Below are 24,779 nucleotides of genomic sequence, written 5' to 3'. Positions count from 1 at the left end.
AAATGGCAGACCTGCCTGAAGACCGTTTGTTACCAGACAAGCCCCCATTTACAAACGTAGGGGTGGACTATTTCAGGCTTTTCGAGGTAAAGCGAGGACGGAGCCTTGTCAAGAGATATGGTGTGCTTTTCACTTGTTTGACCATCAGAGCAGTTCATATTGAGGTGGCACACACGCTTGACACTGATTCCTGTATTAACGCCCTGCGGCGCTTTGTCTGTAGAAGAGGACAGGTGTCCATTATGCGTTCTGATAATGGCACTAATTTTGTCAGAGCGGAGAGAGAACTACGGGAAGCTATTGAAGATTGGAATCAGCTTAAAATACAGGAAGCCATGATGCAAACAGGAATTAAGTGGATCTTCAATCCACCGGCTGCATCCCACCATGGAGGTGTCTGGGAAAGACAGATACACACCGTAAGAAAACTACTCAGTTCTGTACTGAAGCTGCAAGTGCTTGACGACGAGGGACTTCAAACCGTTCTGTGTGAGGTTGAAGCCATCATTGATGACCGACCGATAACTAAGACATCAGATGATCCCAATGACCTCGAAGCCCTGACTCCGAACCACCTGTTGTTGTTGAAAACACAGCCAGTCATGCCCCCGGGAGTCTTCAAAAAGGAAGATCTGTATGCCCGTCGGAAGTGGAGGCAAGTTCAGTATATGTCAGACCTTTTCTGGACCAGATGGACAAGAGAATACTTACCTCTGCTACAGGAGCGTCAAAAATGGTCCAAAATAAAGAGGAACTTCATTGTCGGAGACATCGTCTTAATCGTGGATGATTCAGCCCCATGAAATTCTTGGTTGATGGGAAAAATAATTAAGACCATGCTAGACTCCAGAGGCGTTGTTCGTCACGTTTGTTTGCAAACCAAGACCAGTACCCTGGAAAGACCGATCACAAAGCTCTGCCTGCTACAAGAAGCAGCGTGAAAGGTTCCTGAACAAAAAAAGTGGACATTTATATTGTAAATATGTTGAACTCATTAGTTTATGACTGATGCGCTATCAATTACTCATAAAAGACTGAGAGTTAGAGGAGTAACCAAAGGCTTTTATTAACAACAGAATGAAGCTCTGCCTCGAGTGGTCGACCGGTCCAAAAATACAAAGGGCTGGGGAGCAGTCACCTTTATACTCGGACCTGTGGGAGGAGTCAGCCGAGGCATGTCCAGGCATGTACACAGTGGAATACAAACAGGACAAACAGGAATACAAACAGTGGTTTACCACATTCACCCCTTGTTTAAAATTGAGTCCGGCGGGGTGAAGTGTATTAAAAGTTAGTGTATTGGAGTCTCTCCGGAGGTCTTGTCTGCCGCTGTGATCGGCGTGGCGACGGCAGGGGTAGTGAAGCTTCCGGCGTCGAGTCCAGCGTAGGCTGTGGCACAGGCGTGTCGTCCTCGTAGATGTCGAGCGGGTCGCGGGGCCCCGGCCTGCCGTCTGCTGGGGCTGGATATCGGATCGTGGGGGGGGGGGTGGTAGTGGGTAGTGGGTTACTGCGGCCCCCGAGGGTGCAAGGTCTCTTATGGAGACTGTGTCCTCCCGCCCGTCCGGGTATGCGATGTAAGCATACTGGGGGTTGGCGTGGAGGAGGTCGACCCTCTCGACCAGGGGGTCCGTTTTATGGGTCCTCACGTGTCTTCTCAGTAGGACCGGCCCTGGGGACGTCAGCCATGGCGGTAGCGATGTCCCCGATGTGGACTTCCTTGGGAAGACAAACATTTTCTCATGAGGGGTGGCGTTAGTGGCAGTGCAGAGCAGTGACCGAATAGAGTGGAGCGCATCGGGGAGCACATCCTGCCAGCGGGAGGTTGGAAAGCCCCTAGACTTTAAGGCTAGCAGGACGGCCTTCCAAACTGTCGCATTTTCTCTTTCCACCTGTCCGTTCCCCCGGGGGTTGTAACTGGTGGTCCTGCTTGTGGCAATACCCCTAGTTAGCAGGTACTGACGGAGTTTGTCGCTCATAAACGATGAGCCCCGGTCGCTATGGATATAGCTGGGGAAGCCGAACAGGGTGAAGAGGTTGTTCAGACATTTAATGACCGTGGCACTGGTCATGTCCGGGCAGGGGATGGCGAACGGGAAACGGGAGTACTCATCAATAATATTGAGGAAGTACACATTGCGGTCGGAGGAGGGGAGAAGCCCTTTAAAATCAACGCTCAGGCGCTCGAAGGGGCGAGTGGCTTTTATCAGGTGGGCCCTGTCTGGTCTATAAAAGTGTGGTTTGCACTCAGCGCAGACTTGGCAGTTCCTGGTCATGGTCCTGACCTCCTCAATAGAGTAAGGCAGGTTGCGAGCCTTGATGAAGTGGAAGAACCTGGTGACCCCCGGGTGGCAGAGGTCATTGTGGAGGACCCGTAGTCTATCGATCTGCGCGCTGGCGCAGGTGCCACGCGATAGCGCATCCGGGGGTTCATTTAGCTTCCCGGGCCGGTACAAGATCTCGTAGTTGTAGATGGAAAGTTCGATTCTCCACCTCAAGATCTTGTCATTTTTGATTTTGCCCCTCTGCTTGTTGTTAAACATAAAAGCAACTGAACGCTGGTCAGTGAGCAGGGTAAATCGTTTTCCGGCCAGGTAGTGCCTCCAATGACGCACAGCCTCCACAATCGCCTGGGCCTCCTTCTCAACAGCGGAGTGTCTGGTCTCCGGGCCTTGGAGGGTTCGTGAAAAGAAGGCCACGGGTCTCCCCGCCTGATTGAGGGTAGCGGCCAGGGCAAAGTCGGACGCGTCGCTTTCCACCTGGAAGGGGATGGATTCGTCCACTGCGTGCATGGTGGCTTTGGCAATGTCCTCCTTGATACGGTGGAAGGCTAAGCGGGCCTCTGCCGTCAAGGGAAAAGAGGTGGACTTGATCAGCGGACGGGCCTTGTTCGCATAGTAGGGGACCCACTGGGCGTAATAGGAGAAAAACCCTAGGCACCTCTTCAGGGCCTTGAGGCAGTGGGGCAGTGGGAGTTCCATAAGGGGACGCATCCGGTCAGGGTCGGGGCCGATGACTCCGTGTTCCACAACACAGCCAAGGATGGCGAGGCGGTTTGTGCGGAATATGCACTTCTCCTTGTTATATGTCAGGTTTAGGAGTTGGGCGGTGCGGAGGAATTTTTCGAGGTTTGCGTCATGGTCCTGCAAGTCACGGCCGCAGATGGTCACATTGTCCAGATATGGGAAAGTGGCCTGCAACGCATTTTGATCTACCATCCGGTCCATCTCCCTTTGGAAGACGGAGACCCCGTTGGTGACGCCAAAGGGAACCCTAAGGAAGTGATAGAGGCGGCCGTTTGCCTCAAAGGCAGTGTACTGGCGGTCCTCAGGGCGGATGGGGAGCTGGTGGTATGCTGATTTCAGGTCAATGGTCGAGAAGACGCGGTACTGCGCGATCTGGTTGACCATATCAGCTATACGGGGGAGTGGGTAGGCGTCCAGCAGGGTGTAGCGATTTATTGTCTGGCTGTAGTCGATGACCAGGCGCTGCTTCTCGCCGGTCTTAACGACCACAACCTGGGCTCGCCAGGGGCTGGTGCTGCCCTCAATAATCCCTTCTTTCAGGAGCCGCTCCACTTCGGTTTTAATGAAAACCCTGTCCCCGGCACTGTATCGCCTGCTCTTTGTGGCGATGGGCTTACAGTCGGGGGTGAGGTTAGCAAACAGTGGTGGGGGGGTGACTCTGAGTGTGGAGAGGTTGCACCTGGTGCGCGGCGGGCAATTTGGAAGTTGCTGGCTGCGGACTGTGAGTGGGGGTAGGGGTCCACCGTACGCCATCGTAACACTTTTAAGGTGGCACTGAAAATCTAACCCCAGCAGGACGGCAGCGCAGAGGTCAGGCAGGACCAGAAGTTTAAAATGATCGTACACGGTCCCGTCTACTACGAGTGTCACCACGCAGTAGCCGCCGATGTCCGCCGACTGGGACTCGGAGGCCATAGAAATCCGCTGTTGCGCAGGCAGGACTGGGAGAGAGCAACGCCGCACCGTGTCGGGGTGGATGAAGCTCTCCGTGCTCCCAGAGTCAAAAAGGCAGATTGTATCGTGACCATTTACCTTAATGTCCATTGTGGAACTGGCCAGTTGGTGCGGTCTCGCTTGGTCCAGTGTAACGGATGCCAGCGTAGGGGTCGGTGTGTCGCTGCGGGTATCAGATGAGGCGGTGTCGGGGGCCTGCTGCGTCCCGGCTGTCGTCCAAGATGGCGGCGTCCATGATCCCCATGTGGCTGGAGGCGTCCAAAATGGCTGCTGTACCGGTGATTCGCACATGGCCGGGGAGGTCCAAGATGGCGACCCGCATGGCCCACACGCGGCGCTGCTGGGGTTCGGGGTGGCTTTGGCCCTGCAGACGCGAGCGTAGTGTCCCTTCTTCCCGCAGCCCGAGCAGATCGCGTTTTTCGCCGGGCAGCGCGCTCTGGGGTGTTTTGCCTGGCCACAGAAGTAGCATTTCTGGCCTTGGGGCACTGCTGTCTGGCCTTGGGACACTGCTGCGGTAGTTGGGCCATTGTTGGGGTGTGGCTGGGGTGGCACGGCGCTATGAGGCGGTCCTACCGTGTCCCAGGCTGTCATTCCCCGCGGCGTCCACGGTGCAGAGGAGTAGGCATCCATGCCCTGGTAGGCTGCATCCAACGATAGTGCGAGTTCAGAGGCCTTGTTGAGGTCGAGGTTACTCTGCTCCAACAGTCGCTGTCGGGTGTAATTGGATCTGTGGCCCGCTACAAAAGCGTCCCGGATAAGTTCCTCTGTGTACACGGCGGCCTTTACATCCTTACAACCACAGGCCCGGCCAAGCACAGACAGTGCCTGAAGGTATTCCACGGTCGATTCCCCAGGTTGTTGTTTACGACTCCCCAGGAGGTGCCTGGCGTACACTTCATTCACTGGGCGCGTGTACTGGTCCTTGAGGAGCTTGATAGCGTCCGCGTACGAGGTCGCGTCTTGGATGACCGAGTACACTCGGTGGTTCACTTTGGAGGTCAGGACATCCAGTTTGTCCTCGTCCGATTTGATGGCTTTGGAGGCGGTCAGGAATTTTTCGAAACACTTAAGCCAGTGAGTAAACTTGGTGGATGAGTCCGCCTCCCGATGATCTAAGTCCAGGCATGCTGGTGTGAGGATCTTCTCCATTATAAAAATGTTGTTAATAAAATTGATGCGCTATCAATTACTCATAAAAGACTGAGAGTTAGAAGAGTAACCAAAGGCTTTTATTAACAACAGAATGGAGCTCTGCCTCGAGTGGTCGACCGGTCCAGAAATACAAAGGGCTGGGGAGCAGTCACCTTTATACTAGGACCTGTGGGAGGAGTCAGCCGAGGCATGTCCAGGCATGTACACAGTGGAATACAAACAGGACAAACAGGAATACAAACAGTGGTTTACCACAATGACTCTTAAGAATGTTTGAGTAATTGATATGCTTCATGTGCCTAGTCAATTAGGGGCCGGAATGTAAGAGTCATGAAAGTTTAAGAAAGAAAATACTTTAAAATATTGGTTAAATAGTATAATACAGTTAATTTACCTGACTGACTTATTGTATTGAGAAACCCCCTATTTTCTTGTTCCAGTCGTATAGTCTGAGATACCCCCTTTATTCTTGCTACAATGGTACAGTCCTTAAGATTGTCACATGGTATCCAACCATTTTACAGTTCAAGCTGCACGAGGCTGGAGAGAAGGTAAAGGCTTTTGAGGGCTGGAGCAATACAGTTTTTGACCGTGTTCGTTTAAACGTGTTTTGCTTTGTAATTCTGTTTGTAAGGTGTTACAGTAAACAGTTTAAAGACAAAGTTACGTTTTGGAACGTTTTATTTCGACACGCGTCTACTCGTTGTTAAAGGCCTCAAAGCTCAGTGGCTGCATGTTTGGAAATTACGAGGCGCCACTACAGACCTGTTATAACCAACTCCTGCAGTCCGTGTCTCAATTACACACGGACATAATAGTGTCCGTTCCATTTCCCGCACTTCTGCTCTCACCCCTTCCCTCCCTCCCAGAACCACGATAGGATCCCTCTTGTCCTCACCTTCCACCCTACCAGCCTCCATATTCAACGGATCATCGTCTGCCATTTCCGCCACCTCCAGCTTGATCTCACCACCAAACACATTATCCTCTCCCCTCCTCTTTCAGCATTCCGAAGGGACTGTTCCCTCCGTCACACCCTCATCCTCAAGCACCCCCAACACTCCCTCCCCTTCCCACGGCACCTTCCTGTGCGAGCACAGGAGATGCAACACCTGCCTTTTAACCTCTTCCCTTCCCACCATCCAGGGCCCCAAACACTCCTTCCAGCGATTTACTTGTACTTCTTTCAATTTAGTATACTGTATTCACTGCTCACGATGCGGTCTCCTCTACATTGGGAGACCAAACGCAGATTGGGTGACCGCCTTGCGCCATCATCCTTTTTGTCATTTAATCTCTCCTGCCTTCTACCCTATCACAGACCTTCCCTTTTGTTCTTTCCTCCCCTGCCCACTTTCCCTGCCTCTGTACTTGCTTAAAACTTGTTACATCTCTAACTTATTCCAGCTCTGATGAAAGGTCATTGACCTGAAACATCAACTCTGGTTCTCTCTCCACAGATGCTGCCTGACCTGCTGAGTATTTCCAATATTTTCTGTTTTTATTTCAGATTTCGGTATATCAGGAGGAAAAGACTGGTAAAATCCCAAGTCGGTCCCTTGCAGTCCGATTCGGGAGAATATATAATGGAGAATAAGGAAATGGCAGACCAATTAAACTCATACTTTGGTTCTGTATTCACAAAGGAGGACACAAATAACCTCCCAGGAATATCGGCAAACATGGGGACTAATGAGAGGGAGGAGCTGACAGAAATTAGTATCTCTAGGGATATGGTGTTGGGTAAGTTGAGGGGACTGAAGGCCGACAAATCCCCGGGGCCTGATAAACTACATCCTAGGGTACTTAAGGAGGTGGCCCTGGAGATAGCAGATGCTCTAAGGATCATCTTCCGGAACTCCATTGACTCGGGAACAGTACCCGTGGATTGGAGGGTAGCTAATGTTACCCCAATATTTAAAAAGGGGGGTAGAGAGAAAGCAGGGAATTATAGACCAGTAAGCCTTACATCGGTTGTGGGCAAAATGCTAGAGTCCATTATTAAGGATAAAATAGCGGAGCACTTGACAAATGGGGAAAGGATCGGACAGAGTCAACATGGATTTACAAAGGGTAAATCGTGTTTGACTAATCTGCTGGAATTTTTTGAGGAAGTAACTGGTAAAATAGATGGGGGAGAGCCAGTGGATGTGGTGTACCTTGACTTCCAGAAAGCCTTCGATAAGGTTCCACACAAAAGATTATCATGCAAAATTAAGGCTCATGGAATTGGGGGCAAAGTATTAACGTGGATAGAGAACTGGCTGGCGGATAGAAAACAGAGAGTTGGAATAAACGGCTCGTTTTCGGAGTGGCAGGCAGTGACCAGCGGGGTGCCGCAAGGATCTGTCCTGGGACCCCAGCTGTTCACAATATATATAAATGATCTGGATCAGGGAATTGGATGCAATATTTCCAAATTCGCTGACGACACTAAACTAGGAGGAGGGGTGGGCTCTGATGAGGATGTCAGGAGGCTACAGTGCGATTTGGACAGGTTGGGGGAATGGGCGGATACGTGGCAGATGCACTATAATGTGGATAAATGCGAGGTTATCCACTTTGGGGGTAAAAACAGGAGGGTAGATTATTATCTAAATGGCAATAGATTGGGAGATGGGGAAGTGCAGAGGGACCTGGGTGTTCTTGTGCACCAGTCACTGAAGGAGAGCATGCAGGTGCAACAGGCGATTAAGAAGGCAAATGGTATGTTGGCCTTCATATCAAGGGGGTTCGAGTATAGGAATAGGGATACCTTACTACAGCTGTACAAGGTGCTGGTGAGACCGCATCTGGAGTATTGTGTACAGTTTTGGTCGCCCCATCTGCGGAAGGATGTTCTTGCCATGGAAAGAGTGCAACGGCGATTCACCAGGCTGATACCTGGAATGGCGGGAATGACCTACGAAGAGAGATTAAATAGTTTGGGCTTGTACTCACTGGAGTTTAGAAGATTGAGAGGGGATCTCATCGAAACATATAAAATTATGGCAGGCCTGGACAGGCTGAATTCAGAGAGAATGTTTCCAATGGCCGGGGAGCACAGAACCAGGGGCCACAGTCTAAAAATAGCGGGCAAATCATTTAAAACAGAGATGAGGAAGAATTTCTTCACTCAAAGAGTGGTGAGCCTGTGGAATTCCCTGCCACAGAGGGCTGCGAAGGCTAATTCAATAAATATTTTCAAGAGAGAATTGGATATATTTCTGAAGGCTAAGGGGATTAAGGGTTACGGAGAAAAGGCGGGGACGGGGTACTGAACTGGTAAGATCAGCCATGATCTCATTGAATGGCGGAGCAGGCTCGAAGGGCCGAATGGCCTACTCCTGTTCCTATCTCTATGTATCTATGTATTTCCAGCATCCTCAGTATTTTGCTTTTCTGTGAATTCCATTTATCATTTTAAACCCCTCAATTAGATCACCTCTCAGCCTTCTAAACTCAAAGGGAATATAAGCCAAGTTTATGCGACCTGTCCCCATATTTTAACCCTTTAAAACCTGGTATTAATCTAATGTGTACTTAACCCCTGCAAGGCTAATTAATATGTCTTTCCTGAGGTTCCGTGGCCAAAACTGAACGCAGTGCTCCAGATGGGGTCTGACTAAGTTTCAACTGAAGCATCACTTCCTCACTTTTGAATTCCAAACCCCCTTGAGATAAGGAACAACATTCCATTAAACTTTTTTGATTACTTTTTATACCTGTGCACTAGCTTTTAATGATTTATGTACACTATCACCTAAATCTCTTTGCTCCGCCACAGCTCCTAGTCTCTCACCATTAAGAAAATATTCCGATTTCTCTTTCTCAGATCCAAAGTGGATGACCTCACATTGAACTCCATCTGCCATAGCTTTGTCCACTCATTTAGTCTTTCTATGTCCCTCTGTAACTTCCTGCTCCCATCCACATGACTTACTGTGCCTCCTAGCTTCGTGTCATTTTCAGACTGTGATGCATTGATTTGAATAAGTAACTTTGAATTAAGAGAAGACTGAATGGACTTGGTCTTATCAGTAATGAAGATGACCCCCAAATGATGCGCCCATTATCCAATTCTTTACCTACATGCAGTAATAAATCTCTACAATAGGTAAACTTCTGTTTTCATTTTTTAAATTGTATTTATAAAGATCATTAGCTACATCTAGTGGCAGAAAAGTAGTATTGTATATGCTCTTTATTCATTAATATACCTGCTAAGATGAAATACTTTTGAGAATCAGGTTCCCCTGTGGCAGATTGAAATTGACCAAATTTAGGAATGTTTCCCTCACTGCTCGAATTCCTTTCCAGATTTTCTGTACAGCAGCTGTCGTCGCACTGAAAAACAAGGATTGCAATGACTTTTACATCAGCCTCGTTGATTCAAATTCTTCATCAGATGCCTGCAAGCAATGGAATTCTGAACCTGGTTTTCTTTCTGAGAGCTGTCCCATTGATACCCATTATAATCCATACAGTGCCCCTATGGATCTAGACAGGGTAAAAAAATCTTCATCACTCACTAACTATACTGCTCAACTCACTTGCTTGTATTCTTCATTACAATTAATACCAGTCTGTTTCAAAAACTTAACGAAATTTGGAAAATTGGCTCCTGATCACCATTCGGTGGCCCTTGCTGGAAAGGGTGTTGTGTGAATGTCAGATGAAGACAGGATCCGGTTTTGCCCCCTGTGGTAAACAGCCGATATCAAGATTCATACATGAAGGTTGGCCACTTGGATGAGGTACTGGAGGGCTAGTGGTCCCATGAAACCATCACGAGAGGAGAAGAGACAATGAGTTGCTGCTGATATCCATACGTTCCCACAGTTTAGTGCTCCATAGTGCAACAATAATTACACTTTTCGTGTGAGTGTTGGCACGAAGAGGGAAGTTTAAAGATAACTGATTATTTAAGCAAACCTATCACAAAATGCAGGAGTTATTCCAGCTAACTAATGACACCTTTCTGCTCTGGGTAGCTTTTCGGGTTTTATTTTTGCATTGTATTTAAGTTTGTGTCTGGTGACTTTTCCATCTACTTGTACAGCTGCAAAGGAATTTTACGAATACCTTTCTAAAGAGCAAACATTTTCCTTAGCTGGTTGGTTAAATAGAAGTTCGTGAGTTAAGAGGATACATAAACACTTCAAAACATGATCGTTTTGAAGAAGTAAACTACATATCATTTTCACTAGAGTGTCATTGTGTGAGTGACGTGATGCTGTTTCCTGTTGCAGGCTCGCATCATTGCAATGCCAGTAATGTTGCATCAGTTTTTGGAACCTACCCGGAAGTTTCACTCACTTTTTCAGAGGCAACAATGTCCCCTTTAAAGTCCAAAATAATTACTGTCTTTTTTCTACCTCATTTGAGAATGGTGAAAACAAGTCTGAATCCTGATGTGGATGCTCACTGCAGTCAGATAGGTCTGCAGTGCACAGTTAGCTGAGTCTTAGTGCTTTATTGCACGTAGAAATGGGATATATTCATTGCAACCTGACAAAGTAAATCTGAATTATTTTAAGTTAGAAATGAACTTGAAGCCACTGTTAGTCATTGAATAATTGTTTGTTTCTGCATTTCTGCCAAGCAGATTGTTGCTGCTCGTCAAAGAGCTCGCTATTTACGATTAGCTCGACCACCAACTCCTGCACAGCTTAAAGAAGCCAAAGACCGTATGAGAAAAGAAAGCCTTATTCAACAGACATTACAGTAATTCATCTTCTGCTTTTTAAAAATTTTGTCCCATTTATGAAGCTTCCATTTGGTTATTTTTCCCTATCAGCTGGTCTCTTTGCTTTCTTTCCATAATGCCAGGGTTACCCTTTTTCAAAATCTCATTATTTTCCCTGTTGCAGAGAATTTGTGCTCTACATTGTCATGCTGATTCTGCTGCTGTTGATAATATTTGGCAAATTTTCCAAAGATGAATATTACCTCAACCAAGCCATTCGAGTGGAGTTTACTAGGTATGGCATTCCAGTTTGTTTTTGCAGTTGTTACTCAAGTGCCTTAGAATGAAAGTAAGCCTAACAGATAAGGATATTTCTGACTAAAATAAAAGCAAAATACTGCGGATGCTGGAAATCTAAAATAAAAAAACAGAAAATACTGGAAACACTCAGCAGATCAGGCAGCATCTGTGGAGAGAGAAACACAGTTAACGTTTCAGGCCAATGATCTTTCAGAAGGATGTATCTAAACCAGTTGAGTATTTATGACAGAAAATGCTGGAAAAACTCTTGCTAAAGGGTTTTGACCCGAAACGTTGACTCTGATTTCTCGCCACGGATGTTGCCTGGCCTGCTGAATTTTTCCAGCATTTTCTGTTGTTATTTCGGATTTCCAGCATCTGCAGTATTTTGCTCTTGTGAGTATTTATGACAGTCTGGCAGCTTTCATGGTCATTTATTTTCTAGTGCTAGCTCATAAATTAACGTATTTATTGAATTTAGTTTCACAACTTTCCATAGCAGGAGTCCAGAACCAACACCACTGCACTATTTTAATGGTAGCCGAATGGTTATTAGTTCATTCTAATTTCTTCACCCAAGAATTGTCTTCTGTGTAGATAGAAGCATTGATTCAAGACACGTTTCTGGAAGATGCCTATTTGATTAATTGGGGGGAATTTTAATGTTCTGACGCGCTGCGAGCAGGTGGGCCCGGTAGTGCGCGGGAAACCAGGAAGTCCGGGTTTCCCCGTATGATGTAGAGTTTTAACTCCATAGCGTGTGTGTGACGTCATTGACAGGTTCCCTGCTCGGAAGTCAGCCTGATTGACAGGCTTGGCATCCATTCGGGTGAGGAACGCTGGAGAAGAGGCCGCAGCCCCATGCCGGTGCGAGCCCTGACCCCGGGGCGGGGGGGGTGGGCAGCAGGTGGGGGGGGGGGGCGGTAGGTGGCGGTGATTTCCGATCCCTGAACCAGTGGGGTGGGGGGGGGTAGCAGGGAGGGAAGGGGGATCCAATCCCTGACCCCGGGGGCAAGAGGGGTGTTCTGATCCCTGACCACAGGGGAGTCCAATCCCCAACCTCGGTGGAGGGGTGGGTATGTCTGACCCCCGATCCGAGGGGGTGGGGGTAGATCCTGGTGGTGGTGGGGGGGCGTGTTGTATTGCGGGTGCTGGTGGTAGATGTAGTGTATGTGCCTTTAAGGGGAGAACTACTTTTTACAGCTCCTGTATACTGTAGTACTGGCAGTGACCACACCTGTATATAACCCTAAGTAGGGATCTGTACTGTTTAGTTTTAGAGCAACCCTCATCCAGTAAACACCTGTTGATTGTTCCTTTGCAGTCTCTGTCGATTATTTGAAGGACACACTACCTAAAGATTCACGGATTCAACATTGGCGACGAGGTGATTCGAACCGACCTGCAACTCTGCAGAAGAAGGCCGATTCCATCAGTGCGGGCGTCGACCATCCTGAGAGGACTTGAGCAGGCAGGGGAGGCTGTGGAGAGCTGGGCTTGGTTCTCCAGCCGTGATGATCCAGCGCAGCGGGCTGGCAGCAGGTACGGCGCAGACCCTTCCCGAACAGCGGCAGCGGGAGCCGCCCGACGGCACAGAAAAAGGCCGAGCAGCATCGACGGGTAAGAGAGAGGGTAAAGCGCACAGGGCGCAGCCGGGGTTGAAGACCGAGCGGCGTCAACGAGAGAGGGTGAAGCGCGCAGGGCGCAGCCGGGGTTGAAGACCGAGCGGCGTCAACGAGAGAAGCGCGCAGGAAAACGCGCAGAGCGCGGCCGGTGTTCAAGGGCTGAGCAGCGTCTGCGGGGGAAGAAAAGAGAGCGCGGGAGACGCCATTTGGGCCACAGCAGAGAAGAAAGGGAAGCGCGGGAGATGCCATTTTGAGACAGCGGAGAAGAAGGGAGAGCGCGGGAGACGCCATTTTTAGCCAGTCTAACCACACTTGCAGAAGAGTGGCAGGGTCACAGCGTTCGACAATGAAGTCGAAGATTGGGCGACATATGTAGAACGCATAGAGGTGTACTGCAAAGCGAATGAAGTGCCAGATGCCAGGAAAGCACTGGTATTGTTGAATTCCATGGGTGCAAAAACGTACGGCTTACTGCGAAATCTAGTCACCCCAGAGAAGCCAGTGGAAAAGGATTTTGAAAGCATAGTGGCAATCCTACAGGACCACTTAAACCCCACACCGCTGCTGATAGCAGAAAGATTTAAATTTCACAAAAGGAACCAGCATAAAGACGAAAGTAATGCTGAGTATTTAACGGAACTGCGCAAGCTATCGAAACACTGCCAGTTTGGAACGGGACTAGCAGATACTTTAAGGGACAAGTTTGTGTGTGGACTTCAAAGTGAAGGAACCCAGAAACGGCTTCTATCAGAAAAGGATCTTCCGCTGGACAAGGCTTTCAACGTGGCAGTATCACCTGAAGCAGCCGTACGGGGCGCTGCAGAGATACAACGGAGACCGCAAGAATATGGCACAAATGAAATGTCATATGGAGCAGTGAAGTGTTATCGCTGCGGCAGAACAACACACGACCATAAGGATTGTTGGTTCAAGGACCAAGTGTGCAGACAGTGTGGAAAAGTAGGACACATAATAAGAGTCTGCAGGTCGGGAAAGAAAACCAGCAGCAAGAAACCTCCACAGGAGAAGTACAAAAAGGTACATAAGGTGATGGACAGTAGTTCAGACGAACAGAAAAGTGATACAGACTCCGGAAGCAAGGAGCTGGGTTGTCTGAAACTACATAATGTAACCAAAATGGAGGATCACCAAACTATCTGGGTCACGCTCAAGATAGACGGAGTCCAAGTGAAAATGGAATTGGACACAGGATCAGCACTAACAGTCATAAAGCAAAGGGACTACAAGCGGCTATTCTCACATATACCCTTGAGAGATACAGAGATTATCTTGAAGACGTACACGGGGCAAAAAGTCTACCCCAAAGGAAAAATAAGGGTGAACGTGATATACAACGGCAAGGAAACACCAAAAATTGACTTATATGTATTGCCAGATGGAGGACCACCACTACTAGGATGTGAATGGATCCGGAAGATACAGTTAGATTGGCATGCCATACAAGCACTGACGGTAGATGCCAAAAAGGATGACGATGTCACACCTGGACGACTGTCAAAAATGCTAACTGACGCACAAGAAGTGTTCCAGGAGGGACTCGGAACACTAAAAGGCATAACAGCGACGATCAAAATAGAGGAAAATGCAAGCCCAAAGTTTTTTAAGGCCAGACCGGTGCCTCATGCGATCCGCCCAGCCGTCGAAGCAGAGCTGGAAGGTTTGGAACGTTCTGGAGTACTGTCCAAAGTGGACTGGAGCGAGTGGGCTACACCCATCGTTGCTGTAATGAAGAGGTTGTTGAGTAATACGCCTGGGGAACCAAAGAAGATTCGCATCTGTGGGGACTTTAAGGTGACAGTGAACCCAGTCCTTCACACGGTACAATATCCGCTTCCGAGGATTGAAGATATTTTCGCCTCGCTATCTGGAGGAAAACGCTTCACTAAGATTGATCTGGCCCAGGCGTACCTGCAAATGGAGGTAGAAGAAGCTTCGAAACAGTACCTCACGATCAACACTCTCAAATGTCTCTACCAATACAACCGGCTGGTGTTCGGGGTAGCATCAGCTCCGGCTATTTGGCAAAGGGCAATGGATCAAGTCCTGCAAGGGATTCCAGGGACCCAGTGTTATTTGGATGACATCCTGGTCATGGGCGAAAATGACAGTGATCACCTCGCCAACCTGGAGCAGGTGCTCACTAGATTGAAGGAATATGGGCTCCGAGCTAATCGCCACAAGTGCGAGTTTTTCCAGAAGCAGATCTCGTATTGTGGCCACGTTATTGATGAAGAGGGGTTACATAAGTCCCCTGAAAAGATTGAGGCAGTAGTCAAGGCTCCAGCACCGGAAAATGTGTCACAACTGAGGTCGTTCCTCGGGCTGGTGAACTACTACCATAAGTTCTTGACGAATTTGTCTACGTTACTACACCCACTGAACACCCTACTGCAAACGGGGGTACCTTGGAAGTGGAATGACGAATGTAAATGAGCTTTCCAGAAGTGCAAAGAATTGATCACATCAAAAGAGGTGTTGGCTCATTTCAACCCAGCACTACCAATTCCGTTGGCGTGTGATGCATCACCCTATCGTATTGGAGCGGTGCTGTCGCACAAATTCCCGGACGGCTTGGAGAGGCCCGTAGCCTTTGCGTCTCGGTCACTAACCTCAGCCGAGCGTAACTATGCCCAGATTGACAGGGAGGCCCTCAGCCTAGTGTGGGGAGTGAAAAAGTTCAACCACTATCTGCATGGGCAGAAGTTCACCTTGCTGACTGACCACCAACCACTTGTCTCCATCTTTAATCCAAAGAAGGGCGTTCCGGTGATGACTGCACAACGGCTACAAAGATGGTCCCTTTTTCTAGGGGCGAACCAATATGAAATAGAGTATAAGGGCACGAAACAGCATGGAAACGCTGATGGGCTATCATGCATTTGCAAGTTTGCAGATGATACTAAGATGGGAGGGAAAGTAGTGAGTGAGGAGGACATAAAAAACCTGCAAGGGGACATAGACAGGCTAAGTAAGTGGGCAGAGATTTGGCAGATGGAATACAATACTGGAAAGTGTGAGGTTATGCACTTTGGCAGGAAAAATCGTAGAGCAAGTTATTATCTTAATGGCAAGAAACTTGAAAGTACTGAAGTACAAAGGGATCTGGGGGTCCTGGTGCACGAAACTCAAAAGGTTAGTATGCAGGTGCAGCAAGTGATTAAGAAGGCCAATGGAATGTTGGCTTTCATTGCTAGGGGGATAGAATATAAAAATAGGGAGGTATTGCTTCAGTTGTACAAGGTATTGGTGAGACCGCACCTGGAATACTGCATACAGTTTTGGTGTCCATACTTAAGAAAGGACATACTTGCTCTCGAGTCAGTACAAAGAAGGTTCACTCGATTAATCCCGGGGATGAGGGGATGGACATATGAGGAGAGGTTGAGTAGATTGGGACTCTACTCATTGGAGTTCAGAAGAATGAGAGGCGATCTCATTGAAACATATAAGATTATGAAGGGGTTGGATCGGGTGGATGCAGGGAGGATGTTCCAGATGATGGGTGAAACTAGAACTAGGGGGCATAGTCTTTGAATAAGGGGCTGCTCTTTCAAAACTGAGATGAGGAGGAACTACTTCACTCAGAGGGTGGTAGGTCCATGGAATATGCTGCCCCAAAAAGCTGTCGAAGCTACATCATTACATAACTTTAAAACAGAAATAGACAGTTTCCTAGTAGAAAAGGGAATTAAGGGTTACGGGGAGCGGGCAGGAATTTGGACATGAGTCTAGGTTCGGATAGGTCATGGCCCTGTGGGTAGCGGAGTGGGCCCAGGGGCCGTGTAGCCTGATCCTGCTCCTGTTTTCGTGTGTCTAATGCTGTTAGATTCAGGAGATAGTCCTGTCATAGTGGATTGGCGGTTAGGATCAGATCAGCCATGATCTTATTGAATGGCGGAGCAGGCTCGAGGGGCCAATTGGCCTACTCCTGCTCCTATTTCTTATGTTCTTATCTTATGTTCTTATGCCTGCCACTGCCTACTGCGGAGGAAGCACCAGCAGTGGACCCTGTCGAAATATTTTATTCGACTATAATTGAACGCTTGCCAGTAACTAACGCGGATATAGAGAAGGAGACCCGAAATGCCCCGACACTGTCTCGGGTATATGATTTGACGGTGAAGGGATGGCCAACACATGGCGACTCACTGTTGCCAGCATTCTCATCCAGAAGAGAACAGCTGTCAGTATGCCGGGGGACCTTGATATGTGGATCCCGAGTGGTAATTCCACCCAAGTTAAGGGAGAGAGTGCTCAATGAGCTTCACGCAGGTCATCTGGGAGGGGTGAAAATGAAAAGCCTTGCTAGGGCTTGTGTGTGGTGGCCGGGGATCGATCAGCAAATCGAGGACCTGACAAAGAGCTGCTCAGGATGCCAGAAGGTCCAAAATGCACCACCACATGCCCCTCTACACCCATGGGAGTGGCCCTCCTCTCCATGGCAACGGGTGCATATTGATTTTGCTGGTCCATTCTGTAGTGTATGTAACCGTTCCACCTTTAAGAGAACTATTTTAAGGGTTGCACTACTTTATCTTGGCTGCTGTATACTGTAATACCGGTGGTGACCACACCGGTATATAAGTGCTGTGTAATGATTTATTGGGCAGTTCCGCCCTGACCTTCAACTAGTAAAGACCTGTTAAAGTTTACTCTTGTGGTCTGTGTAGTAATTCTCAATATAATACACAGACTTAACACATTCATGGACTCAATGTTCTTAATAGCCGTGGATGCGCACTCGAAATGGCCTGAGGTGATCAAAATGTCCTCCACCACCACGGAGAAAACGATTGCAGTCCTACGGACCATATTTGCCAGGAACGGCTTGCCAGAGCAGATTTGCTCTGATACCGGACCACAGTTTGTGTCCGAAGAGTTTCGGAAATTTATGAAAAGGAATGGGGTAAGGCATTACACATCCGCCCCGTATCATCCAGCCACAAATGGATTGGCTGAGAGGTTCGTACAAACCTTTAAAAAGGCCGTAAGGGCCATGTGCGATGACAACATTCCACTGCAGCATAAGGTGGACAATTTCCTGTTAGCCTACAGAAATGCGACATATGCAGTTACCAACCAGACCCCGGCCATGATGTTCTTTAACTGAAGGTTGAGATCTCGTCTGGATTTGCTCAGACCAAATGTACGAAGAAATGTTGAGAATAAGCAATTCCAGCACATCAATGAGAAGCCGACAAGGAGCTTCAATGTAGGGCAACCAGTCTTGGTCCGCGACTACCGAACAGAGAAATGGCAACCAGGAACGATATGCACACGGCAGGGGCCATGTTGGGGAGAACATTGTGAGACGCCATGTCAACCAGATCCTAGCGTCACAGGGACGAGTCAACCCCATGTCTTGCGTACCTGGTAATGAACCCGACATACAGGTAGCATCTACCCCAGAAACAGTAGTATCGGAAGCTGATGAACCAACCGACAACAGGGGTCCAGAATCGCCTCCGCACCAAGAGCAAGACACTCAGGAAAGGCGCTATCCAGAAAGGATCAGGAAGCCGCCCCAAAGACTGAATTTATAAATGGACTATTTTCAGTTAATGTTGCATGTTAAAAGTGTTAATTGTTAAATGAATGTTATGGTACTGTTAATCTAAAAGGGGAGGAATTGTAGTGTATGTGCCTTTAAGGGGAGAACTACTTTTTACAGCTCCTGTATACTGTAGTACCGGCAGTGACCACACCTGTATATAACCCTGAGTAGGGATCTGTACTGTTTAGTTTTAGAGCAACCCTCATCCAGTAAACACCTGTTGATTGCTCCTCTGCAGTCTCTGTCGATTATTTGAAGGACACACTACCTAAAGATTCACGGATTCAACAGTAGAGGAGCTTAGGAGGCCTAGGGGGAGCACTCCTGCTCCTCTCGGCCCACAAGGAGCGCTCTCCGAGGCTGTCATCACCTCGCTGCAGGTGTCAGGATCCCCGAGGCCCAGGAACTGCAAAGCAGGTTAAATCCAAGGCTTCCAGCCTCGTTATCATCTTTAAAGTCCCAATTCACCTCCGGGGAGCGGGGTGGCTACCTGCACCACGTCCCACCGCCGTTAAAACCGGAAGTGGACTGGTTGGGGTCAGAATTCAGATTTTTAACACTTTAACTTCCCACCCGACCCCAACCCACCCATTTTTGGGGTTAAAATTCCCCCCACACTGTCTATAGAGCCACAAATCTAAATTTGATTTGTGTCATCAGAAGGCTTTAAGAGTTGCAGTGAAAAAGAAGGACTTGCATTTGTAGATTATCTCATCACATCTCTCATATACTCTCAATTAGCTACAATGAATTACTTGGAATTATAGTGAATGTTGTTATGAAGGAAAACATGGCAGGCATTTGTACATGTCAAGGTCTACAACAGTGATGAGATGAATAACTCAGATCATATAGTTGTTTGCTTGTGTTAAACAACCTGAAACATTTGTTGTGTCAGGTTGTAAGCTTGCTGTGATCTTTTTGATTGTGCTGGATTTAATAAGTTTGAGAAGTGATCTTCACAAAAAAGATGGTCCGCGATTTTACAAACCTCGACGGGTCCATGGCGGGTGACGTCAGGGGCGGGTCCCGACCCCGCTGCCGGCTCCATCTCGGCCTCTGAAATGAATTTCTCTTGATTGGGCTTGTTAAGTCCGCCCAGCGCGTTTCCCGGCCAATTGGAGGAAGCCGGTCTGATGATGTCATTAGATGATGCATCATCAGCCGGTTTCCTTAAAGGGACCATGTCCAAATTAATTGTGACAGTTGTGCTGTCAGTGTTCTACAGCATTGAGGTGCTGCAAACACTGACAAGCACTGCACAGAGGTACAGGGCTGCACCCAGGCTCTCCCATGACACCCTCCATATGCTTATGGAGGGAGTCACAGCACGCAGGGAGGTCCTCTTCCCTTCTCATGGGCGGAAGAGACCTCCCTAGGAGATCAACACAGCCTGGTTGCACATTGCACAGGAGAGGCACAAGCAGGGATGTGGTCAAGAGGACATGGGTGCAGTGCCGCAAATGTTTCAATGATCTCAGTAGATCACGAATGTTAGTACAAAGCCACAGTCAACCTTATCCTGCTGTGCCTCTCATCGCATCCCCATCACTCTGCCTTCCCTACCTTACTCATAAACATCCTTATTCACACCAACTTACCTTGCACCTCCACCCATCCCTCTCTACCTACATTATCCCTTCCCCATTTCACTAGCCGCCGCTCACACTCACCCTCATCCTAGTGCAATCATACCAACTAACAACATACAAGGGTAGGCACTTGGGTGTTTTATGCAATGGTCATGTAAAGTTTCTGTTAATGTGGTGTCAAACATTGAAACCTTTATTTTCAACACCTTGCATTCTTGGACAGATTTGTGTGTACCTTTGGAAGTGGCTTAGTGAGTTGCAGTGAATGGTGAGGCATAACGGTACCGCCCCCGCACCCCCCCCCCTACAATGGTGATGAGCGTGAAAGGAATAGCTTGGGCATTGTAGGGATGCTTTATGGTGCTGGTGTGTGGTGGTGCCAACCTGGCACATCATGTGGCATCCAGGGTGTACAGTGTCAAGTGAAGTAAATCTGGCCATGGTGAGGCTATCGCTGGCCTCCCAGGCATCAATGTGGTCAGGTGCTGATGCCCTGTGTCCTGTGCAGCATCAGATGATTGCGGAGAAGGTTGGTGTTGTTGTTGGTGCTGCTGATGTGCCTGGTGATGCTGGTGTTGGGGTTGATTGTGGTGGAATTCTGAGGACCAAGGTAAGATAGTTTCAAGGGCACCCATGCTGATGAAATAGGCAGGTGAAGTAGAGATGTCAGAAGTGACCTGTCAATGGTGGGAGAGGTAATGAGGTCAGACTGGATGGAGACTTGTGTAAAGACTTGCAGCATCCTGAATCTGCAGTGGAAATGCAATTTAGAAAAGCTAATGGTTAAGGGAAGATATCTCTGTAAGGTGGGAGCTTTGACTTGACATTTGAAGCTGTCAGCTCATCAGCTGATGCAACGGCAAGTGACCTCCCGCCTCAGCTTCACAGGTGAAGTCTAGGCACAGCAGGAAACCAGTGGGCGACCTGTCAAATCCAGAAAGCTGGGAAAAGACCATTGATAAGTGACTGTAAACAAGCCACTAATGATTTTAATTGCCTCCCCCTCCGTTGCCTGTCGGGTCTGCTCAGCACTGGCAGACCCGACATTTTGACAGTGGGTTCCCGACCCACAGTCAATCATTTTAAATTTAACAGCTGACATGCCACCCATCCCGTCCGCTGAGCACCGACAAAATTTCAGCCTTTGTTTCTGAAGAACCTGCTGCTAAATTTGTTGAAAGCTACTGTTGTTGAAAAGATTGTGTTGAACTCCCATTTTTTAAAGTTTGTTCTCAGTATGTGGGCATCGCTGGCCCATCCCTATTTATTTCCCATCCCTAGTTGTCCTTGAGAAGGTTGTGAGCCTTCTTCTTGAACTGTTGCAGCCTGTATGGTGAAGGTACTCCCACAGTGCTGTTCAGGAAGGAGTTCCAGGATTTCGACCCAGCGATGATGAAGGAATGGTGATATATTTCCAAGTCAGATGGTGTGTGACTTGGAGGGGAACATAGAGGTGATGTTCCCATGCACCTCCTGCCCTTTTCCTTCTAGGTGGTAGAGGTCACGGGTTTGGGAGGTGCTGCCAAGGGAGCCTTGGCAAGTTGCTGCAGTGCATCTTGTAGATAGTACACACTGCAGCCACAGCACTCCAATGGTGGAGGGAGTGAATGTTTAAGCCAGTGGATGGCACGCCAATCAAGGGGAGTGCTGCGGCCTGGATAGTGTCGAGCTTCTTGGGTGTTGCTAGAGCTGCCCCGATCCAGGCAAGTATAGTCCAGCACACTCCTGACTTGTGCCTTGTAGGTGGTAGAGAGGCTATGGGGAGTCAGGAGAGCAGCCACTCCGATAGTTCTGCACCACCATAGATGTAGAGATGTGATTATTTGTTTACAATCAAGGAAAAAAATAGAATATGCTCTGGAAAAAATGTAATTCTAAAAGACATTCTTTTGCCAATTTACTTTACACTTAAGATTGTTTCCATATTTAGGAATGAGAATAGTCCTTTCATAAATGTGAAAACAGCTGATGATTGGTGGAACTGGAGCTTTACTGCTTTGTTACATGGCCTGTACTGGGACACATGGTACAACAACGCTGCAGCAAAAAGCCAGGTAACTGTACCCATAATCAACAACATGCATTTGAATTAACTTCAGCTTTTCTGAATAACCAGTTTCCCATGGTAGAATATCTACCCTGTTACACAGCAAGCTGTTTCATTGTACATTTATACAAAAGCAAAATACTGCGGATGCTGGAAATCTGAAATAAAAACAGAAAATGCTGGAAATACTCAGCCGGCCAGGCAGCATCTGTGGAGAGAGAATTTCGGATACTATATTCGCTGCTCACGATGCAGTCTCCTCTACTTTCCCTTTTGTTCCTTCCTCCCCTCACCCCTTTCCCTGCCCCTGCACTTGCTTAGAAACCTGTTCCATCTCCAACTTTTTCCAGTTCTGACGAAGGGTCATCGACCTGAAACGTTAACTCTGTTTCTCGCTTCACAGATGCTGCCTGACCTGCTGAGTATCTCCAGCATTTTCTGTTTTTATTTCATTGTACATTTAGTTGTTTACCCTCTTCATTTCAATTTGGGCTAACTTAGGATTTTCAAGAGACTGAGGCAAATACAGAAAACCTGTATGATTAGGTGCCATACATAATAAATAATATTGCGAGATTTTGATTTTGCTGCTACATATATTTGTTGAAGTGTTAAATGTTTGTTCATATGCCCTTACAAAGTGTTATCTGAATATGGTACTGTTAAAAAATAAGTTGTAAACCAGAAATATTGGTTTAAATGATTAGAATATCCTTAAGTAAAAGGAAAGGCAGTTGGTATTGCGGTGATTGCATGCAAGGGAGCATCCTCGAGCGATGGGTTGTGAGTTCACACTTCCAATCCCCCATACCCTGAGTTACTGATCTCAGATATGTAACTGTGGGAAAGCGCTGAGTGCAATCCATGCACTTCCCCAAAGGGTGGGAAATAACATGAGGAAGAGAATTTTCCTGGTTTGCTCGCTTCCACTCAGACGACCAATTTCCGTGGTGGTGGCATAATTAGATGCCAGGAAAGAAGGATAAGCAACAAAATCACCTCAGCATTTTTTCCAAACCACAAGCCAACTGCTAATTACCTAATTTCTGTAATACATTTGACCTCAAGCGAACATTAAACTGCTTTTTAATGTTAAATCTTGGCTATAGAATTGGCCTCAGTAACCCAATACAAAGGAGTGGAAAAATCAGCTAGGGTTCTTTCTCCTGATTGCTGTGCAAGAAAGTTTGTGTTGAATGGTTGTTGAGTAAGAATAGAATAAGAGTTGGCTGTGATTTTCCTCCCATGGTTAAAATAGCCTGCTAACCCTTGAATTGCCACATGGTTGAGGTATCAAAGAACTGCCATTACTGTGGAACCATATTCCAGCATGGCCAGAATAACCATTTTTTCATTGCAATGATATCATACGGAAATGATGCAGCCTTGTGTTATCACATGATTTCTGTCATTTATTGCGCTAAACACTCTTCCTTGAAGGTAGTTGAAAGCTGTAGTGGTACAGGGCAATATTTCTACAGTCGCACCTACATAAATCTAAAATGTTTGTCGTGCAAAGTCTGTGGCTAATTTCAGTTTCAATTACAACCTATAGGCTGGTCCAGTCCACGGGAAATGCCATTTGATTGGTGCACCTTCACTCAGGAAAATCCAAGTCATAAATAACTCTGCCTGTAATGTAAGTGGTTTCATCATGTATTAATTATTAAATATTATATATATATATTATACACCAAAACATGACTAGTTTATACACCAAAACATGACTAGTTTACTTCATGTTTTTTCACTGCTCTTTTGCCACTACAGAGCTTTTGTTCCAGAAAAAGTGTTTTGATATCTTAAAAAATGAAAGTAAATAGCTGAATAATAGTTCATTGTGAAACATGTTTGTGATTATCATCTAATATATGTGCAACATTTCAAGATGGAGTAATATTTATACCTGTAGATCATTTAATTTCAAATCAGTTGCATGATTGTCTGCCAATGGCCCAGTAACTTATATACAAGCCACAGAACAACACACAAATGGATCCTGATTCAACTCCTAACCAGTCTACTCTAAATTGAAACATCACTAAAATGATACTAAAATAAACACAAATGCATAAAAAACTGGTCTTCCTCCTATATGCAATAGTCACGCTGCTCAACAGACAGCAGCAGTCTCTGTCCTCCAGCAAATCTTAATCGACATGGTGCTCCTCAGACTCCTCACTCATACCATAACCAATTCTCCTGTATGCTGCAACCTCTTCTGCGATTTGCTGCAGTCTTTTTTGCAGTCCACTGCAATCTCTGATGCATGTCCTATTGCAGCTGTCTTATCTCTAGCCTCTCAAGTTGCTCACTGCAACCATTGCATTCACTGCCATTAGCCTGCTGGGACCTCCTCCAAATTCTCGACAGGTACCTTAATAACCAAAAATCTAACCGTTGCCTCTGAATCCAAACAGCTTTTCATCAGCTGAAGTCTGTGACGTAAGAAAATTACTAGGCACTTGGTCTGAGTATTAAACAAGGCTTTAATCAACTGTTTTTCAACATGGAGATCTAGTTGTGTCCTTCACTAGTTCCTGTTAAAGAATGTCCTGAGCAAGCTGGGCCCATGCCCGAGTATTTATACTCTTCCTGGACAGCGCCACCAGCAGGTCGCTCAGTATTACTTCATAAGTCATTTCCACATGAATGACAAGATTCATGTCATTCTTCCCGCCTGAAAGATTGGAAGCCCGGCAGCTTCCTTCTACCGAATTAATCGGACTAAGAATAGATGCAGTCGTTTGGATCTCCATTGGAGACCGGAAGGCACATCTCCTCGGACAGTGTTTTGGTCCCTGGGTCGCTTGGTTCGTACCGGCGGGCTGGCAGAGTCCATG

General features: G+C 47.4%; 1 protein-coding gene across 1 annotated transcript in view; it reads left to right on the top strand.

Annotated features, from left to right (window-relative positions):
* pkd1l1 (polycystin 1 like 1, transient receptor potential channel interacting) overlaps nt 1-24,779 on the top strand; it is a 412,439-nt gene that overhangs the window by 306,774 nt on the left and 80,886 nt on the right. Inside the window, exons 51-55 of the mRNA XM_085989354.1 lie at nt 9,429-9,617; nt 10,717-10,835; nt 10,982-11,092; nt 21,820-21,943; nt 23,492-23,575. Of these exons, the coding sequence (XP_085845480.1) occupies nt 9,429-9,617; nt 10,717-10,835; nt 10,982-11,092; nt 21,820-21,943; nt 23,492-23,575 (627 nt within the window). The remainder of the gene's footprint in view (nt 1-9,428; nt 9,618-10,716; nt 10,836-10,981; nt 11,093-21,819; nt 21,944-23,491; nt 23,576-24,779) is intronic.

This window comes from Somniosus microcephalus, chromosome 5, assembly GCF_052327205.1.
Source record: "Somniosus microcephalus isolate GS21.2 chromosome 5, FLI_Smic_1.0, whole genome shotgun sequence".
In the NCBI taxonomy this organism is placed as follows: Eukaryota; Metazoa; Chordata; class Chondrichthyes; order Squaliformes; family Somniosidae; genus Somniosus; species Somniosus microcephalus.
Note: the sequence above shows the minus strand (reverse complement) of the source record. Positions and strands in the feature narration are given on the sequence as shown.